The sequence below is a fragment of the Acomys russatus genome, chromosome 5 (assembly GCF_903995435.1).
Source record: "Acomys russatus chromosome 5, mAcoRus1.1, whole genome shotgun sequence".
In the NCBI taxonomy this organism is placed as follows: Eukaryota; Metazoa; Chordata; class Mammalia; order Rodentia; family Muridae; genus Acomys; species Acomys russatus.
Genome location: NC_067141.1, coordinates 59,765,736 through 59,787,008, shown reverse-complemented (window position 1 = coordinate 59,787,008; position 21,273 = coordinate 59,765,736). Strand labels below are relative to the sequence as shown.

Below are 21,273 nucleotides of genomic sequence, written 5' to 3'. Positions count from 1 at the left end.
GAGCCACCTGCATGTCCCAGAACTAACAGCTTAGACAAGGTAATGGGTTTCCAAAGCTCTGTTTATTTAAAGAAGTTCTGTTGCTAAGTGTTTAGAGTTCAAATAGTACATCTTCAAATGCTTCTCTGCCTCTGTCTCACCGGAACTCACAAACAAATGTGCTTTTTTTTTTCTTTTCTTTTTTTTTAATAATCCCACTTAAAAATTGCATTTGAAAAGCATGAATGGGGACAGGAATGAGAATGTAAGATCCATTCATGATGTCAACATAGAGACGCTGAAGTCCTGCCCCACACAACTCCACACATGAGGCGCCCTATGCTTCATCTCAGTACTTGTCCTTTGGCCTCGTCCTCAGTCAGTGGCTACACAGAGCATGTGATGTCCCTGCTCATGGGACAGTGGCTTTTTTTCCTTTCTGAGCACTCATTGCAACTCTCATCTCTGCTTTTATTGCACCACTAGGGTCTGTCCGTCCCCCCAACCCCTCCCCGGCGCCCCCGCAATTCTATCTTCCACTTCTTCTTTCCTTTCCCCAGGCTGTTTTCTACCCCACCTCCTCCTCTGCTGTCCTCTGGTCCTCTGTCCCCCTTTGAAGTTTTTCTGTTCCTGGACATCCCGTGCATGTCTTGCTTGTCTTTCCAGTCTCTCAGCCTGATAAGCAGGAATCCTAGTGACCTGAGGCCTCTGTGCAAACTTTAAGGCATCAGGAGTTTCCAAAACCAAGTTGGACTGGGCTGCTGGCATGTTCCCTGCTGCTTGGAAATCCTTGTCAGGGCGTCCGTCCCATCCAGTCCCACAGAGGGGCTTAGCTGGCTGCTTCCTTTGAACTCACTCCAAGAGGCTAGGCCAGGGCCACCTAAGGCCAAAGGGAGAATGTGATGTCTTTTGCCCTGGGGAGGAGACCTCAGGATTGTGAAATGAGAAGGGCAGACAAGGAAACCAGGCACTTGAGACTATGCAGGGTTTTATTTGGGCAGGTGATGTTGGGGCTAGGGGGCACACTCTTACACACTTACAAGCTGGGTGCAGGTTGAAAAGAAGTTTCCTTTTTCAGCTGGCATTTGGCTATTGCTTGGGTGACCAGTGACTAGTCAGGTAAAGAATCCAAGATGACTGACAGACACACAGACACTCATGACTGGGGGACCCTAGGGCAGGAAGTCAGGAATCCAGAGAAACAACCTACTTGTGTTCTTGTATGCTAGTGGGTGCAGGAAAAAACTGCTGACATGACTGATCCATAACAGGGTTAATATTTTATTGCAGATAGGAGAGAAAACAGGCAGGCATCTGGAAATGTCTAAAGCAGAAAGAGAAAGTGGACTGAATATGGCCAGGGCTCTGGAAGCAGAAGACAATAGTGGAGATAATGAGATAACGAGAGATAGAGAATAGAGCGCAGCGAAGGGGAGTAGAGAATAAACAGTGGGATTAGCCAGGTTATAAGAATAATGAGCACTGCAGAGAATAAAACAGTGGGATTAGCCAGGTTATAAGAATAATGAGCAGCTGGGGGGGGGCGGCAGTCTGTGAGCTGGAGGGAGTTTAGGATAGAGGAGGCAGTCAGAAAGACGAGGTTGCTAGCGTGGACTTTGGGATGTGTGACAGGTACCTGTGACACTGAGGGAGCCCAGAGGCCAGAACTTTACTCTCCTGATAGGTTCCACAGGTATCCGCATGACTCCTTTTGGCAGATAGGAACCACTTCCACCAGTCCCTTGGGGAATGCTGGCTTTTATCTAACCACCAGAAATCCTATAGTCCAGCCTGAGCTCATTTCTGGATATTTGGACAGTCTGAGAGAAATTACTGTCATTATGGGAACTGTCACAGCCCAACCAAAATGGAGATTTTAAAAGATAGCAAGGCCCCATCTGACAGAATCAGAAGACAACGGAGTGTGGTCAAAGCTTACGGCTGCTGGAACCTAATGTGTTTCCATTGTGCTCCTTTGGGAATTTCTGAGCTTTAGAGAACTGAACACTAAGCTAGCTTGACGGTTCAAAATAACCTGCCACACAATTGACATAGCTTTGGAGTCCAAGGCTCTCTGAGCACCAGTGCACGGACGTGCATCGCTGACAGCAATTCTCGCGGTTTCTCTTTGAAGTTCCTGTGACTTTTGCTTTTCTTTGTCTCACTAGTAAAGTTCCCTATGAGCTTCAACAGTCATTTCTTCTCCCTCCCTCTCTCTCTCTCTCTCTCTCTCTCTCTCTCTCTCTCTCTCCCTCCGTCCCTCCCCCCCTTCTTCCCTCTCCTCTCTCTCTCTCTCTCTCTCTCTCTCTCTCTCTCTCTCTCTCTCTCCCCCTCCGTCCCTCCCTCCCTTCTTCCCTCTCCCTCTCTCTTTCTCTCTCTCTCCAAGGCCTTTCTGTGTAGCCCTGGCTATCCTGGAACTCACTCTGTAGACCAGGCTGGCCTCAACCTGAGAGATCCACCTGCCTCTGCATCCCGAGGGCTGGGATTAAAGACACGAGCCACCACCACCACCCGGCTTCAACAGACATTTCTTAAGTTCCATGTTTATGCCTATTTTCTACCCTTCCTCAAGAATATGCTGAGATCCAAGTAGTATACACACTGGACGGTAACCTAGACTTTGATTCAATTCACTTTTCAAAAGGAGCACATCATTCATAAATCCCAAGACTTTTCCCTCTCCTCAGCAGTAGGTTACTTACACTGCATTTCCTGACTAATCAGGACACAGGAAGGCATGGTAACACCCGAAGGGAGGCTGCACAGAAAGCAGAGGCTGTGAAGCCTGCTCATCTCCCGGCACCCACCTGTGCGCAGACACTTAGAGTCCAGGACCCATGGGTTCTGTCTCCATGTACACTGCCCGAAAGGAGAAGCACGGAGGTAACCCTGTCCATGACACTGCTCGCGAGGGAGTCGTAGCCCTGAGAGCCAGGAGGGTGACAAGTACACAGACTGGGAACTCCTTAGAGGACAGGATATTGGGGAGACATCTGGCAGGCTGTATTTGGGGGCTAGGGACAAGCATTCCACTTTGATACTAATGGGAGACCTCTCCTATTCCAGAAAAGCCTGTCCCTGCTGAACGCCACCGAGGCTCTAGTCACAGACAAGACACTGTGCAGTCACCAGTGTATCCTCCCACCCAGAAGTAAGAACCCTTCCATTTATTTATTTGTTTGTTCTTTAAAAATGTTTTCACTTTGATGCTGTATTGATGTCTATATGTGCGTGGATGACGCATGTGTGTAAGGATGCTATTGGAAGTCCCATGGAGTTACACGGGTGGGACTCATCCAATGTGGGCACTGGAAACTGAACACAGGGCTCCTTCAAAGAGCAGGAAGCACCCACCTCTCCGACCCTTTTATTTATTTACTTTTTTAACAAGACCAGCTCTCACTCTGTAGCCCCAGCTGCCCTGGAATTCCTTATGTATGCAGCCAGGCTGCCCTTGGCTGCATGACTCTCCTGCCTCAGTTTCCAGAGCATAGGCATAACAGATCACAAGCTAGCTCTTTCCCCCTACCCCCGGCCCCCACAGCAGACTCCTTCCCTTTAAAAAAATGAGTTTCTTCTTGTTGCTATGGGAACTCCTTGTCATGCAAGGTCACACAGGGAGCCAGTGTTTCCTTGCTTCTTAATTAAATCTGGAAAGCTGTTAAGCAACTTACAAAGCTGTAGAATTTCAAGGACCCATTCTTCAGGTGACTGGTCTCCTCTAACATAGAACACTTCCATCAAGGCTCCTACCTCAAACCTAAAGGGGAAAGTCTTGTTTTTTCCAAAGGTTTTGTTGCCCGTTCCGTCTCCAGCCTCCAGGTTCTGTGTTGTGCTCTGCCCTTTACTTACCCTGCATTTCTTCCTTTCAGACCTGTCCACCAGAAGCCTGTACCTCTGCCAAGTAAGTACAATGAGATCATGATGGTCCACCATTGGTGGAGGCTGGGGCCAGGCATGGGCGTAGATAAGTGCTCTGCCACTGAGCTATAAATGGAGCATAGTGTTTTATTAATCATTCAATTAAAATGCTTCCTACTATCACACACACACACACACACACACACACACACACACACACACACACACAAATCTGGTGAGATGAATCAGAAATTGAATTCAGTTCCCAGCATTCACAAAGGACTGTAACTCCAACCCCATGGGACCAATGTCCTCTTTTGGCATCTGTGAGCTCCTGCACTCACAAACATATGCAATTAATACTACAATCTTTAATATATGCATATATGAGTCAGACAAGTTGGATGCACAGACTATAACCACCCCCACCCTTCATTTTCTTTCAACTCAATGTAGGAGGTGAAAAAGAAAAAAGAAAAAGAAAAAAAAAAAAAAAAAAAAAAAGAAACTTTACATTCCAAAATAATCAAGATTAACCATTGAAATAAACAGAAATTGGCATTTAAAACACATTTGTATTTTTTGCTACATAAATTGTTTTTTATAGTTTTTAATTATGTTTTGGTTCATTTTTTTCTTTTCTGGTTTTTTGAGACAGGGTTTCTCTGTGTAGCCTTGGCTTTCTTAGAGTCACTTTGTAGACCAGGCTGGCCTCAAACTCACAGCGATCCACCTGCCTCTGCCTCCCGAGTGTTGGGATTAAAGGCATGTGCCGTTATGCCCAGCATTTTTGGTTCACTTTAAATAAAATGAAACTCATAATGCATAGTTTTTCTGTTAATTCTAATAACACAAAATGAAAAGGATCTGTCTATAGAAATTTATTTTTCATCTTAAAGAGCTTTGTTTTATCTTTTGTTTTCCAAACCGAGTCACTCTTTCATTTGTTACTGATCATCTCTCTACCATGTACCAGCCACAGTTTTGGGCTGAGGAGAAACTAGGATGAATGAATGGCCTTGCTCTGATGAAAGTTATAGTATTGCTGAAGGAGTCAGGAGGCGGACAACAAACAAAGAGATCAACAGTCCTATATTAGGCAACCCTCGAGTGCCATGAAGAGCAAGGTGGTGTGAAGTAGATACTGATGGAACGTGTGAGCTGCCATCTTAGATAGGGTGGTCCGGGAATGTTTCCTCTGAGATTGAGGTGCTCAGGTCCTGCCACAAAACAATGGAGCAAAGACAAAACATTGAAAACAGAGACGTCCCAGATCATTTCCATGATTCTTAAAGTGTTAGTTTTTGGTTTTCCCCTGGCTGTCTCAGAAATCAGCCAGCACCCCATAGAAGGTGCCCTGGGGAAGTCTGACCACCCTCCCAACTTTGTTGCTCCTACCTGTCCCAAAGCCACCTCAATGAAACTGCCTTCCAGCTCATTGTTCTCAAGAGCGCTTATGACTCTCAGTGCTGCGTGGGTAGCTTACGTCTTCACTGCTCAGCCCTTTAAAGGTCAAGTTCCAGGAAGGCAGAGCAGTGTGTGTGTGTGTGTGCGCGCGCACGCACATATGTATGTATGTACGTATGTATGTTTATATCTCGCAATGCCTAGATCCACATCAGGCACACAAGAATAAAAGAAAGAAGGAAAGAAGGAGGGAAAGAAAGAAAGAAAGAAAGAAAGAAAGAAAGAAAGAAAAGGAGAAAGCAGCTGCAGCCGAGTGTTTTCTGTTTCTTGTGTTTCTATTGTCAGACTTTAAACTTGAGAGAGTTTTTGCTTTAATGCAAGAATTCTCAAACATTTTCACCTTGAGACCACTTTTAAACTTTTATAGTTCACTGGAGATCCCAAGTAACTATGGTTTAAACATTTTTTCCTACTAATAATAAATATATTACAAACAAAAGCTGTTGATGAAGGGAGACGGGGGAGATATGTCCAAAATACTTTGTGTGTGTTCATGAAATGACCCTGCATAATAAAATAAAAATAATTAAATGACTTAACAACAGAATCATAATCCATTCAGCAGATAGACTATTTTCAAAGCTGTAGGTTAGAGCAGCGGAGGTGTGGACCGAATACCCCTGACTTTTATGTGTTGCATGACTCTCAAAATGGAGCATGAGAAGACTGCTTCTTCTTATTAAAGCTTTAAAAAATGAAAACTGTTAACTAGCCCATTTAAAAAATTACATTGAATTCATTATCACTAACATAAATATGTTTATGAAAAGTATTCCAAAACAAGTGTGTGTGTGTGTGTGTGTGTGTGTGTGTGTGTGTGTGTAGACTGACCCCCGACAACATTTACAAATTTTATTTACTTTTGAGACAGGGTCTCACTGTGTAGCCCAGAACTTGTGAGCCTCCTGCCTCAATTTCCTTGTAGTTGATATTACAGTCTGCGTTACCAGGTCTAACTTGACAGAGCTTTCAAATGCCTAGAGCCAATAGTCAGTTGCTATACTTGATGAAATATAAGAAGAAAAACCCAGGCTTTTCAAGGATATGTATTTGCCAAAAGCAAAGACCTCCCAAACACCTGGAAGGATGTTGGGGACTGAAAGGGGTCCCAAGACTGCCCTCTGAGCAGCACTACGCTAAGGATCTTTCAGCTCTGTGTGGTCCATAGTGCTGGCTCAGCAATGACGCATGGGCACTACACCGCACAGGAACCAGGGACCACTCATGGAGTTTTCACATCTCTTTCAGGGTTTCCAGAAGCGGGAAGTCCCACTGTGGATGGACCATTACCAAACTTTCCATCTAATTCCACTTTGGCAGACCAGGTAAGCCTGAGCTTTGTATCCTCGGACTGCTTCGGGTGGGATTCAGGAAAGGACATCTTCTGAGGAGACAACTTTGGAGTAAGGCTCAGGATGGAGTCTTGCCTGGTGGATACAGAGTGCCCTGTTTTTGTTTTTGTTTTTTCCAGTGGCTAAGAGAGACCTTGCCCCATTTATTCCTGTTTCTATTCCAGATGCCCCAAATAACAATTAACGTGTCTTTAAATTAGGGAGGGAATGTGTTGTTTTTGTTGTTATTCCTCTCACATAGAATTTATTTAAACTTTATAATTTCCTCAGAATAGACCTGTGGAGACTTATGGTGTGAAAGCCTATATCAAACAGAACATATAAAAAGAGGCAGAGAAGGGACTGTGTGCCCTTAAATAAGTCTCTGTGAGCTTATGTAAAAATGCAGAGGTGATAAGTGCCCTCATTTGTCCAAATCAAGTAAGATGATGTGGCTGAGGCCCTGGCAACTGGGAGCTGGGAAACAGCTGAGTTGGTGAAGTGCTTGCTTGCTGCACAAGCGTGAGGGTTTGAATCGCACCTGAGCCCCAAAAAACAGAACAAAAGAAAACAAAACAAAAAGAGGGCCTGATGCTAATGTATTCATAAGCCAGTCCCTGGGGTTGGCCAGCTGGCCAGCCCAGCTTAATCCTTTAAGCTTCATCCCAGTAAGAGCTACTAATTCAAAAACCAAGGTGGACAGCCCCCAAGGACCTAATGTGATCTAATGTGATATCTGGTACACTTGCACACATACACATATTCACACACACACACACACACACACACACACACACACACACACACACACACTCCTAAGCACATATGAGCACACACTGAAATTATGAAGCACTCTATAAAGCATCAAGAGTAAGAGCATGAGCTGGAGAGATGGCTCAGCAGTTAAGGGCACTGACTGCTCTTCCAGAGGACCCAAGTTCAAATCCCAGCACCCACATGGCAGCTCACAGCTGTCTGTAATGCCAAATCTGACAACCTCACACAGACACACATGCAAGCAAAACACCAATACACATAAAATAAAAACAAATAATTAAAAGAAGAAGAAAAAGAAGAGTAGCACAATGAGAAAAGAGTATACAATTGATTCAGAAGGAAAAATGGTTCAGGAACCTAGTGAGGTCCATTTATGTTTTAGGACTAAATTTAGCAGCTAACACCAAATAGGAAAGAGCTGGCCATATAGTCCTTGTGGTTGGTCAAAGGAAGCACAAAACTCACTTTAACAGCGCTGGAAGATGTAGATTATTGTTTCTGTAGGTTAAACTCTCACACACTGTGAGGACCAGCTCATGTTTCCCAATGCCTCTGTCCCACAGGAAGCTGAACTTCACGGTAAGCCCTGGTATGCTGGTGCCTGTGACCGCAAGTCTGCCGAAGAGGCTTTGCACAGATCCAACAAGGTTTGGGCACCCCCAAATGCCACACTGCCCTCAGCTCATCATAAATCCAACTAGTAATTGCCCAGGCGCAGGTGCAGGGGCTAGTTCCCTGCACTTTCTCCTCTCTTGGGAGCACCCACTTTGAGTTTTCATCTCCTTCCTATTTACCTTTAATTTCAAGACTCCAGGGGCTCCACTACCCCTCAAACAATGGAGAGAAGTGGGATGCAGGAGAGGTTTGGGGAAGACACGATGCTGTGGAAGCCCAGCCTTGGAGTGAGGGCAGACAGGGTGTTCTGAACCAACTTGTGGGATTGAAAACCTGGATGAGGGCAGCAGAAACTACCTGGAAGTTTATTTTTGAGAGCTCAACCTTAGGGACAGACAGAATAATGCAAGATTAAAGTTTCCTATTCTCTTCTTCTGCTCTCCCCCTACCCCCGCCCCACCTCTTTTTTTTTTTTTTTTTTTTTAAAGCTTCAGTCCTTGTTGAAGTGCCATGAATCAGCTGGTGAGGGTCCTTTGCTCTGCCTAGACTGGAATCGCTGGTAGACCAGAAGGCCTTCTAGGGATGTCTCCAACAAGTTTTCCTCAGTTTTTGTTTCTTTCTTGTCCAGCCCGCACTAGTTAGGGGAAAAATGACCATCTTTTGGGGGCTCCAAGGGTGGATACTAGGGAAAAAGAGTGGGTTAGGGAGAGGGTGTGTTTTGAGGCTGACTCCCCACCCTTTGGAGGTAGAACAATCAGGCACAAGTCTTTCAGAGTTGTCTCAAGGCCTCTGTGTCACTCTGTGGTGGTCATCGCTGTCAGCCATTTTAAGTGTTATGGTCATCTCCATGGCTTACTCCAGGTCACACATTAAATCTTTATTGGACTTTACTTAGTGCCAGGCACTCCTGTAAATATTATTCTCTTATTTATGAGATAAGTTTTTGTTATTTTGGTTTTTTTGTTTTGTTTTGTTTTGTTGTCTTTTTTTTCAAATTCATTCCTAAGGCCGATCACCCATTGTTGCATCTCTTCTTCCTATCTTTTAGGTCATGGTTTTGTCCATAAAGCTTTTTAAAATGTATGATTCTAAACTATTTTAATAGAATATTTAATACATATTGTAGTATTTTTGTAGTTTTTCTACTTTAACATAAGTCTGTTGAGGCAAGAGTTTTCTCTTCTGCTTTCTTCTTACAGTGTAGGTTTCCCTTAGAGAACTCGCAAACATGGGCTGTAGCTCAGGAGACTCTAGGTTTGACCTTACTGTGCCCTTTTTACACGTCTCTACCTCCCAAATGTGGACATCACCTCTGTTAACGCATCAGCTGCTAGCACTGACATTATTCAAGTTTGAGTATCTGTTTTAATAAATGGTTTTCTTAGAAAATAATAAAAACAATTTCTAAGCAATAACAAAAAATGTGGAGCTAAATCATATTTGAAAATAATAAAATACTCTTCACAATCTGATATCTAGCTTATAGAACTAAAACTAATACCATCACTATGCTCTTCCTTTATTAAACAGGATGGATCATTTCTTATTCGGAAAAGCTCTGGCCACGATTCTAAACAGCCATATACACTAGTTGCATTTTTTAATAAGCGAGTATATAATATCCCTGTGCGGTTTATTGAGGCAACCAAACAATATGCTTTGGGAAAGAAGAAAAATGGAGAAGAGGTTAGTACTTATTGTTTCTCTATTGTTTACTTACTTTCTTATTTAGTTTGAGACAGAATTGTAGTATGCAGCCTAGGTGGGCCCTGAAACTCCCTTGCCTAGGCTGGCCTTGAACTTATAACCCCCTGAATACAGGAGTACATAAGGCACCAATATGATGGCTGTAACTTCTTTTCAACTCAGCTCCACATCTGTGTTTTGAACACAGTGGCAGCATGCTCTATTTAGGTGCTAGAGATAAAGGAAAATAATACAAAAGTACCCGGCCTTTTGGTTGTACAAATGTGATAAAGTAGAAAGTAAGATGAAATGACATGTACAGTAACATAATATTATATGACGTAGTATATGATACACACTCTAGCATATCTTATGGGAAAGCAAAAGAAATATGGTGTGATACATATGCTAGTATTTGTGTTTAATTTTTAAATTACATGTGTGTGTGTGTGTGTGTGTATGGTATGCATGTGGGGAAGTGTGTGTGTGGAGGCCTGAGGCTAATATTTGGGAGGTCTTTCTTGATTACTCTCTACCTTAGTGCTTGAGGCAGGGTCTTTGACTGGATGTAGTTGCTCTAGCTAGCCACCTGTTCCGGGCATCCCCTGGCTCTGTGTTCTGAGCACTAGAATTACGGGCAGGCCACTATGCCCACCTGGCATTTGTATAGGCACTGGGGATCTGAACTCCCGTATTCACACGTGCACAGCAAGGGCTTTATCCACTGAACCATCTCCTCACCCCCTTCTCACCTAGAGAGGGCAATCTGATATTGTTTATTAGTCCAAGAAAACCTATAAATGAAAGTTGAAATGCCAAATCAAATTAAGGTTGCCAGAATCAAGGTCATGGACTAGCACCCCAAATCAAAGCCTAGAAACTCAACTCTTGTACTAAGGTGATCAGGGAAGGACTTGAGAACTCACAACTTGATTTGAAACATTGGGCTATAACTCTTGGGCTGAGATGAGCTTATGTAATGAAATACATAGATCTTAAATAACCAACAGAAATGTCTTTAGTTGGGAGCAAAATGAAAACTTGGCATGTTTCTGTTTAGCTAGCCTGTTCCCATAAAGGAATCTTGGAGTGAGAGTTTGAATAACCCATGGTCTTTGTCATGGTTCTACCACTATGAGGAGACACCATGACCACGGCAACTCTTAATAAGAAAAACACTGAAACAGGGCTTGCTTAAAGTTTTGGAGGCTCAGTTCATTATGATCATGGTGGGGAGCATGGCAGCAAGCTGGCACTGGGGCAGTCACTAAGAGCTACAATCTGATTTGTAGGCAAAGTGAACAACACTAAGCCTAGTGTGGCTTTTGAAATCTCAAAAACCACCACCGCTGACACACTTCCTCCAATAAGCTCGCAGCTCCTAGCCCTGCTCAAATGGTGCCACTCCCTGATGACGAGGCATTCAAAGGCGTGGGCCTACGGGTGTCAATCTTATTCCACCCGCCACCCCCATGAGTGGTCCAGAAAGGAATATTGATTCTCACCTTGAATGATGGGTTGATTTTGAGTCTGTGGAGTGAATGAAAGCTGGGGGAAGGAAAAAAAGGGGTAGTGGTGGGAAGGATAGCTTAAACAGAGAAAATAGCACAAACAAGGTTCAAGCAAAGAGCCACTTAAGAGTGAGTGTGGCCGGACAGTGGTGGCGCACGCCTTTAATCATAGCTTTTGGGAGGCAGCCTGGTCTACAAAGCAAGTCCAGGACAGTCAAGGCTACATAGAGAAACCCTGTCTTGAGAGAGAAAAAAAAGAAAAAGAAAACCAGAGCGAGTGTTGTGGCATCTACCTGTAATGCCAACACTTGGGGGGTTGAAGTTAGAAGATTGTGAGTTCAAGTCTAGGGTGGGATTTAAAGTGAAGCCTCAATTTTTAAAATGGAAGAAGGAATGGACAAAGAAAGGAGGGAGTCAGGAAAGAAGGAAGAAACATTTTTTTAAAAAGATACATTCAGAAAGAGCTACGCTTTTCCACACCCAGCATTGTTATTTAAAAAACAAAGCATAATTACTGATACACCTCTCTTCTCCAGTACTGAGGCCAGGAACTATGCCTTGTATACCGTGCCTTTCCAAAGCTGGAGTACATTGGAGTACTTTAGTGGACACGATCTGAATTCAATTGTTAGTTGAATAGTTATAGGCAAGATCATGGCATTCATTTTGTATTCTAAAAAAAAATGTGGTTAAGGCACACGTATAAAAACACTATTATCGACCATCTTGATCATGTTCACATAAGCATCTTGGCATCAGCATCATTTAATGAGCCCCACCCACAGTGCTTCAAGCGTTCAACTTCACATCCCACCAACACTCGTTACTTGTTATTTTCTGAGTTGTTTGTTATAGCAGCCATCTTTAGGATGTGCCGTGGTACCTAATTCACTTTCCTCTGATGACTAGTGTATCACTCAGTGTCTTTTCATATGTTTGTTGGCCACTGTACAGAAATGTTCATCTAAGCCTTTTTGTATACTTTCCAATCAAGTCTTCCAGTTTGTGCTGTTGTTGAGTTTGGTGATTTTTGTTTTGTCCATTTGTTTTGTTTTTTTTGAGACAGGGTTTCTCTGTGTAGCCCTGGCTGTCCTAGAATTCACTTTCTAGAACAAGCTGGCCTTGAACTCAGAGATTTTCCTGTCTCTTCCTCCCGAGTGCTAGGCTAGAGGCCTGTGGCACCGAAGCCAGCTCTGTATGAAAATGTCCCCTCCTTACTTTGTTTACCTTTCACTCTGTTGATTTGTTCTCTGACAGACAAACATTTTGAATTGTATGTAGTCTCATCTATGTATCTTGGCTTTGGGGCCTGTGTCCTTTGTGTCACATGTGGGAAACCATTGCGGAATCCAGTATCGTAACATCTTCTGTCTAGTGTTTTCTTTGAGGGTTTTTATAGCTTGAGGTTTTAGATGAAGTCTCAGATGATTAGAAAAGACAACTCTTGCACTGAGAACAACGATCAAGAGCAGAACTGCATTGTCATTTAGCAAGTTAAATAACTGTCCCGTTCCATTTTCTATCCCTTTACTTACAATTGCACTTAGCTTCACAGCTGTGCCAAACAAACAGAATGAACATATCACAATTTATCACAAGAGCTTCCCTGGCGGTAGTAAGAGGGATGGATGACTGAAGGAATCAAGATAAACCTACACGTCTCTGCCTGCTTCCCTCTGCTCAGAAAACCTTTCATCCTGCTAGAAGCTTTGTCCTAAAAACCCTCTTTAAAAATGTTCCTTAACCAGCCAGGTGTGGTGACACACACCTGCTGTCCCATCTCTCTAAGAGGCAGAGGCAGATGGATCGCTATGAGTTCAAGGCCAGCCTGGTCTATAAAGGGAGTCTAGGACAGCCAAGTCCACGCAGAGAAACTCAGTCTTGAAAACCAGAAAAAGAAAAAAAGAAGAAAAAAGCTTTTAATCATAATCAGTGTTAGGAAATGGTGGCAAAATGCTGCCAGGACAGACCCAGGAGTGGCTTCATTTCCAAGTCCTCTCAGGGCTGTGGCTCACCTACCAGAGGCAGAAAAATGGGGAGCTGGGGAGCTGTCCTGCTCACAGGTCCTGAAATTTTCTTATATAAACTCTGAACTCTGAGAGGCTGTGGGCTTCCTTGCCACACACACACAACCACAACCACACTAGTCAACAGGAATTCTTCAGTTCCTCTTGGCCTAAGAACCTTCTTCTCCACCTCAGAATTAATAGGTCAATCCTTTTCTACACTCTCAGCATAAGCAGCCTCTGGACTAAAATATGTAGTAGATTATTATAATAGTGTCTGCCTATGCTGAAAATCAACTAAAAAAAACTCCTTTAAATTGTTCATAAGAAAAAGTGATGTTTTCAATATACTGAACATATAAATAGAAAAATGAAATTGGGCTATCTAATATCAACTATACATGTGTTTTTATTTTATTTTTTAATACTTTTATTTTATTATATATGTATAAAACAAACTACATACAGCAGGAGGAACCATGTGACACTCATGAGAATAATGTGTTCTATACATATGTTTTTAAAGATTGTTTCTCTACTTCTATTTTTATATAATATAATATAATAAATCAGTTAATTAATTGTTTACCTTTTCATGAAGTTGTTTTGGCTTGCACAGTAAAGTAATCTCATAGCTTTGATGACTGCTCTATTTTATTGTCCATGAGATATTGAGTTATTGAACCAGTTGTTTTCCATACATATTTGGAAATATAAAATATACTGAACTAATATGGACACAAATAAAGGAAATGGAGGGAAAGCAGCAACTAAGTAATCCCCAGTTTATCTTTTATTTCAACCACAAATATGCTTCAAGTCCACTTCATGTCTCAAATAATCTCCAACTCAATTCAAATCTTCCGTGTCTCCTGAGCTCAGAACACACTTTTTTAAAACTTGGAGTTCAGCATCAAAGAGCTTGGGTAACTCATCTCCTAGCCCTTTCCTTTCTGAATTTCTGACTGTACTTGGCTTGACAAGATTCTGTGCCTGCTCCCCCATGACTGTCTCATGGCATTTCTCACAGAGGAATTCCACCACTGGCAGTTGCAAGGATGCTGAGTGACTGGAGGGCGGGGCTTAGGGAGTGGGAGGGTAAAGGTGAAAGCATTTGAAAGCCCTCCCCACTTGCCTCTCCTCCGCAGTCTAACATTCAGATGGCCAGACATCTAAAACACAACTGATTTCATGTGAGAAGTTGTCAAGTGTTATGAGTATACTTTTATTCATTATGTAGATCATGGAAGCCACCTGAACAATCAATACAACTTTTAAATTGCATTGTACCAAGATGGCTAACTATACTTAAAATGTTAAGGGACATAAAAAAAAAGTCAATAGATACCAGTTCCATAGACTGTGGAACTATTACAGATCAGTTCCTTTAAAAATGATAAACGTACTTAGTTGACAACTGTGAGGTTTTGTATACTTAATGCATTTTGTTTCATGGTCTGTGTTATATTCCTTTAGTGTTTCATTTAAAACTTTGATCATTTTTTTCAAAACAAACTTTCTGACATCCTTAAATTAAGAGTTACAGACATGAGAGATTCAAATATAGATTAATACGTATGGTGAGAACATAGCAGGGAACTTCTCTATTACCTTGGCACTAAGTTAGCTCCAAGCTTACAAGCAGCCAAGTACAGATAGAAATAAGATGGTTCATGAATCTCTCTCCCTTCTTGTTTAGAGAAGAAAACAAAAATATAAATGCATCTAGGAAATAAGTTTTTCTGGTACTGAATCCTAAGAGTAATTTATTATATCAATTGTGTTTCACTTGGCTTCCACCACTGTAACAAACATACCTAACATAACCAACTTAGGAAGATGAAAGGGTTATTTTGGCTCAGTTTTGAAGGTCAACAGTAGCTTGGCTTTGCTGGGTGTTTTGTTTTGTTTTGTTTTGCTTTGGTTTGGTTTTTTCGAGACAGGGTTTCTCTGTTTAGACTTGGCTGTCCTAGACTCGCTGTGTAGATAAGGCTGGCCTCAAACTCACAGTGATCCACCTGCCTCTGCCTCGCAAGTGCTGGGATTAAGGGCGTGTGCCACCTGCTGAGGCCTGCTTCTTAAAGATTCCACTCAATTAACAATAGCAGCAGTGTGGGAACCTTGACTTTAGTACATGGACTTTTAGGAGATTGTCAAGATTTGTGCAACATTACAGATAATTTTGTTTTGTAAGGGATATAAAGAAATCTGCCACATGGCAGTTACATGTTTGACAATAAGAAGCAATTTTTAAATTTCTTATTAATTTTTTCTTTTTAGATTTTCAAGCAGGGTTTCTCTGAGGCTGTTCTGGAACTCAGTCTGTAGCCCAGGCTGGCCTGAACTCCGGGATCATCTGTCTCTGCCTCACAAGCTGGGATTAAAGGAGTGTGCCACCACTACACCTGATCAGAAGCAAATATTTAAAGACATTTAGCAAAACATTTAAAAAATATTGCCTCATAATCAAAGAGGTAATTTGTCTAAGTAGGTATTCTCATTGAAGCTGTCCATGCAGCTTGGGTCTTACTGAACACAGGGAAATCTAGAGCCTCACTCCTCCGTGCAGGTTCCAGCTTTGGTTAAAATAGATGGCCACTTCCAGGCAGAATGTCAGCTGAGACCCAATAGCCGAGAATGGCTTAAGACAGTGGAAGGTGCCGGACGTGGTGGCACAGGCCTGCAATCCCAGTACTTGGGAGGCAGAGGCAGGTGGATCACTGTGAGTTCGAGGCCAGCCTGGTCTACAAAGTGAGTCCAGGACAGCCAAGATAACACAGAGAAACCCTGTCTCGAAAAACTAAATTAGAGAGCGAGAGAGCGAGGTGGGGATGGAGGGAGAGAGAGAGAGAGAGAGAGAGAGGGAGAGAGAGAGGGAGGGAGGGAGGAAGAGAGAGAGAAAGAGAGGGAAGGGGAGAGAGAGAGCAGGGAAGAGAGAGAGAGAGAGAGAGAGAGAGAGAGAGAGAGAGAGAGAGAGAGAGAGAGAGAGAGAGGGAGGAGAGAGAGAGAGAGGAGGGAGAGAGAGAGAGAGAGAGAGAGAGAGAGAGAGAGAGAGAGAGAGAGAGAGAGAGAGAGAGAGAGAGAGAGAGAGAGCGAGTGAGCGAGAGAGGAGAGGCGAGGCATAGGGCGCACGCGCACACGCACGCGCACACAGCAGTTGACTTGCCTTCCTTGCCTTCCTTCTCTAGTACTTCGGAAGTGTCGTGGAAATCATCAAGAATCACCAGCACAACCCGCTGGTTCTTATTGACAGTCAGAACAACACAAAAGATTCCACAAGACTGAAATATGCTGTGAAGGTGTCGTAAAGGAAGAGACGTCAACGCCGCTGTTCAGACATTTCCCGTGCCCCCCCCCCCCCCCCCCCCGTTTCTTCTTCTGAGAAAACGTCCTATTCTGGATACGAATCATCAGCAATAAAAGAGATGAGTGAAGCCACCGGGGTGGCAAATCCACTCCTTCATGAGATGTTCACAAGTGCTTTTCTATTGCCTGACGAAGCAATAGCTGGGAAGGTTCAGTTATGATGCTACTAATATTCTCTAAATAAATATATTTAAAAGAATCAGGTGTAATACATTGTCAGAGACATAAGAAAACAACACTGTATTTTTAAGCTAATAAAATTATACTCTTGGATGCAACAAAGCTGCTGGGAAATTTAGGCCCTTATAGCAATCACTGAGCCTGAATGGAGCAGGTGCTTGACAATTGTATCTTAGTTAAACTTTTTTTGTTTTCCTTTTGGGCCAGATTTTCACTATGTAGTCTAGGCTGGCCTCGAACTTACAGAGATCCACCTGCCTCTGACTCTCAAGTGCTGGGACTAGAGGTGTGCGCTGCCACACCCAGCTTTAACTCATAATGTATAGATTAAAGTGTTAAAGATAATATGTGGCAGACAAAGCAGGGTGGGGAGTGGAACAAATCTATGCGTGCCTCCAGCCACAGAGAGAAGTATCAAGGAATGAATTTTCTAGTTCTTCTGCCAGATTGCGTTGTTAGCTTTGCCTATTAGAAATAAGCATTCCTCCTTTGATCAGAGCATCTATCAGATGGAGTTTGAAAAGATGATAGAAAAACCAATTGGAAATGCCAGATGCTAGAAAAATACTCCAGAGGACACGAGGAGATAAGGCTGTGTTGGTGAATCCAAAGGATTCCGTTAGTTTCTTCTCTGTTGCTGCGATAACACAGCATAACCAAGGCAACTGGCAGAGGAAAGAGCTTTATTTGGCTTTGAGGTTCTGGAGCCTGTTGTGGCAGGAGGCAGCAGGCAGGGCAGCTGCAGCAGGAAGGCCACGTGCTCACACTTCAACCACAGGCTGAAGCAGAGACAAACTGAAAACCAGTGAGGCTCTTTCCTTTCTCAAAGCCACCTCTCCCCCTAACCCAGCCCCCATGACATACCACAGAAGCCACCTCAAAGAGCGCCACCAACTGAGCACCAAAGTTTGGATGCCCAAGGCTATGGGGAACATTTCTTATTTAGTTACTACAGTGAACAGCCTTGCACGGGGTCATAGGTCAGGGTACTTCAGATGGTATTGAAATGATAGGCAGCTAATTAAGACTAACAATTAAACCGGAGCACACACAATCCCTGGATAAGATAGTGACCCCAATGCATTTTAAAAAGCCAGATGATGATGCCCAAGACTATGGGTCAGAACAACTCACAGACTCTGTTGTAAACAGAATGGTATTTTTTTTAATGACTACTAAACTGTGGGTTGAATAACATCCAAGGCTTTACAGATAAAGTCGAGTTAATATGGAGTCAATAAAACAGGTGCTACTCAGGAAACGTGTTCCTTATGAAGAAAAGAGTGTGAGTAGAGATGCTGCCATGCACAGATGGAAGGCTGTGAAGAGGCATCAGGAGGAGACACCACATGAAGTCAAGGGGCTGGCACTATGCACCCATGAAGCAAGGAATACCAAGGACCACTGTCAAACCAACAAAAGCCAGGCAAGGGCAAGGAAAGATTGCCCTCCAGGGTTGAGGTGAAACATGGACCCATTTATACCTTGATTAAGACTTCAAGCATCAGATTGTAGTGGCTTATTATTAGCAGCCCTGTGATGTGAGAATTCATAGACACTTTTTACAATGCAATCTCATATATATATGTTTTGAAAATTTGGATAGGAAGTGTTTTCCCTGTTACAAAAACAGTGGAATTGTTTAGAATGTGCTAGAAAGAACTATTTACAGTAAAGACTGAGGCAGCCCTGTGCAAAGAGCACCCACTAATGATAGAAGTACAGGTACTCTCTCAGTTTTGCTCAGTGCTGCATGGAAATACTTTTTAACGTAAATCTTCATTCATTCCTTCTGTTGCCACAAGGACCCTTGCTCAAAACAGCCTCTTTTGCTCTGTCCCCAACTGTCCCCATCCTGGTGGTATATTCCAACAAGGTGAAGCATAGCTTGTAAACAACCAAACAAAATGCAACTCCATAGTAATTTAACAGTCAGCACAGCTATGGGGAGTTTCTTGGAGCAAAAGCTGAGATTCATAAGCCAGTCTCCGCAGAAGCATCCTCTTAGTCTCCAATGTTGGGAGAAACATCCTACCTCATTTGCCAACCTTTCCCCATCTCCCAGAAAGAGTCTGTTAAAAGGTCGGTAACTCCTATCTACTTCTTGAGAGTCTTCCTCTGCAGCTGGAACACTCAGTGAAGCCAGGAAAACCTCCAAGAGATCCATCAGCTTCATCTATATTTTGTTTTGTTTTGTTTTTGTTTTTGGAGACAGGGTCTCTCTGTGTAGCCTTGGCTGTCTTGGACTTGCTCTGTAGACCAGGCTGGCCTCGAACTCACAGTAATCCGCCTGCCTCTGCCTTCCGAATGCTGGGATTAAAGGTGTGCGCCACCACGCCCGGCGATAATTTTCATTGCTTAATCAGAAAGTGATTTTTCACAGAGAAATTCTCAGGCAAGCTAGTTGGTGGGATGGGAGAGGGTCAGGGGAATGCGTGACATAGCGCTGAAGGTCCTCTCTGTTTCAAGAATGTCACAAAGCAGACTGCAGCTGTGGTGACGGGAAGGCTGCCAGCTTGTGCCAATGGACAGCAAAGGTGGGAAAAGGTGGGCCCGTGGCCATCCAAAGCCTGCCCTGTGTGGAAATGAACCAGCCACCCTAGGAGTTTCATGACTCTGAACCCTGAGAGCTAAACTACTTTATGGCAACGGGAACAGTTTTGCCTCAGAATAGAATGGACTGAGAGGAAGCAAAACTTGTCATCTGTACGGCATGATTTTGGAGCTGACCTGAATTTAAAAATGAATTAAAAAATGATCAATAACTCGACCTCTACTTATAGGTGAGGATTCATAGAAAAAAATTTAAAGGTCTGCTCCCTGAAGCTCAGTTGCAGTGAATGTCCCTGGCAGTAGCTGCCTCATAGTACAAGGTGAGACAGCATTGGCTTCAGAGATAGACAGGCCTGGTGTCCAAGATGTACTGCCTACTGGGGTGCTGCGAGGTGTGCTGCTTGTCCCGGCAAGCACCAGCTTTTACATTTGCGAAGCAACTTATTTCTAGTAATGACACAAGAGTGAACATAGGTACATTTTTTAAATTCACCTACAACTTATGCCCATTAAATATTAACTCTCAGCCCCCTAGCTAAAATCTCCTTTGCAGAGATGAAAACTGATCTGTGAACAATTCTTCAAATATATGTACTTAAAACTGCTTATGGATATTTATTTCGATTACATGTCAGGAGGACCCCTAGGATTTTTCTCTGTATCCATGGCTTTTTTTTTTTTTTTTTTTTTTTTTTTTTAAGTAGCTACAAAGTTCTTGAATGACATAAAAGCCATTACTGGTCTTTGCCCAACGAGAAAAGTACATTTAGGTACATACACAAAAACCGATCAGTTTTTTTCAAGGTTCCTGCACCCCTAGGGCTTCTTCATGAACCAAACACCCAAAGATCCAAAGCTTCAGGTCTGTGACTCACATCCTTCTTAAACTTTAGTCTATCAAAACGGCCAAGTACTATACATTAAAGACCTAAACAGGTACTTATGGGGGCTTAGCACCAGGCCTCTGGAGTGTTGCTTCAAATGCAACCCCAGCTGCTGTGGCCACAGACTGTATGAACTTGGCTTGTCCGTGCAAAAAATGGAGATGATGATGCAATTTATCTTAGAGGATTGTTCAGAGAGTGCATAAAAATTGTAAAAATTCAGGTGTGTGAACTATCATTGGTATAACCAGCCAATAGTCATTGAGCTTTATGTGTGCCAATCAGTATATATGTCAGGCACATAAAGCCTGGAGATAAATCATCTGACCTTTTTGGTGGCACCTAAATGACCAGACATTTCAATTCAAAGTTCTCATTTTATAAAAACACCAAGCAGGATTTTTTTTCTTTTCTTTTCTTTTTTTCTTCTCTTTTTTGGTTTTTTGAGTCAGGGTTTCTCTGTGTAGCCTTGACTGTCCTGGACTCGCTTTGTAGGCCAGGCTGGCCTCGAACTCACAGCAATCCACCTGCCTTTGTCTCCTGAGTGCTGGGATTAAAGGCGTGCACCACTCTGCCTGGCCAAGCAGGATTTTTAATCTAGGAATTACTGTTTTTACAAGGGATGGGATAACCATTGAGATGTAACAAGAATAAATAAAAAAATTTTTTTAAAAAGCTGTCCTCTAATAAGAAAAAATTTTGAAGGGCAAAATGTTAAGTAAAATAAAAATACTAATAATCACTTGTTTCCTCACCTGTAGTGTTTCATCTCTTTCCCCCCAAAACATAACATTTAAAAAATATCTTACCATTTTCTGCTTCCTATTCATTAAAATCCTGCTGCCTATATATTCTCCAGCAGGTTATTCAATGAGCTTGAATGTTTTATTTGCCTTTGAAGGTTTCTCCGAGGGCATCAAAATCCCTGGAACAAAGCCACTTTTCAAAATATAGGGTCATCAGGTCATCGCAGATGCAGGCCCACGAAGTCTTGAGATAAAAGACACAATTCAAAGGCTATCCCTTGACAACCTGCTGGGAGGGGACAGACGCTTAC

The 21,273-nt window shown here is 42.9% G+C and overlaps 1 protein-coding gene across 1 annotated transcript in view; it reads left to right on the top strand.

The window, feature by feature from the left end:
* Nucleotides 1-16,555, top strand: part of Blnk (B cell linker) — a 69,087-nt gene extending 52,532 nt beyond the window's left edge. Inside the window, exons 12-17 of the mRNA XM_051146537.1 lie at nucleotides 3,046-3,130; nucleotides 3,852-3,883; nucleotides 6,556-6,632; nucleotides 7,979-8,062; nucleotides 9,561-9,716; nucleotides 16,422-16,555. Coding sequence (XP_051002494.1) covers nucleotides 3,046-3,130; nucleotides 3,852-3,883; nucleotides 6,556-6,632; nucleotides 7,979-8,062; nucleotides 9,561-9,716; nucleotides 16,422-16,541 — 554 coding nt within the window. The 3' untranslated portion in view covers nucleotides 16,542-16,555. The remainder of the gene's footprint in view (nucleotides 1-3,045; nucleotides 3,131-3,851; nucleotides 3,884-6,555; nucleotides 6,633-7,978; nucleotides 8,063-9,560; nucleotides 9,717-16,421) is intronic.
* Nucleotides 16,556-21,273: the final 4,718 nt, after the last annotated feature.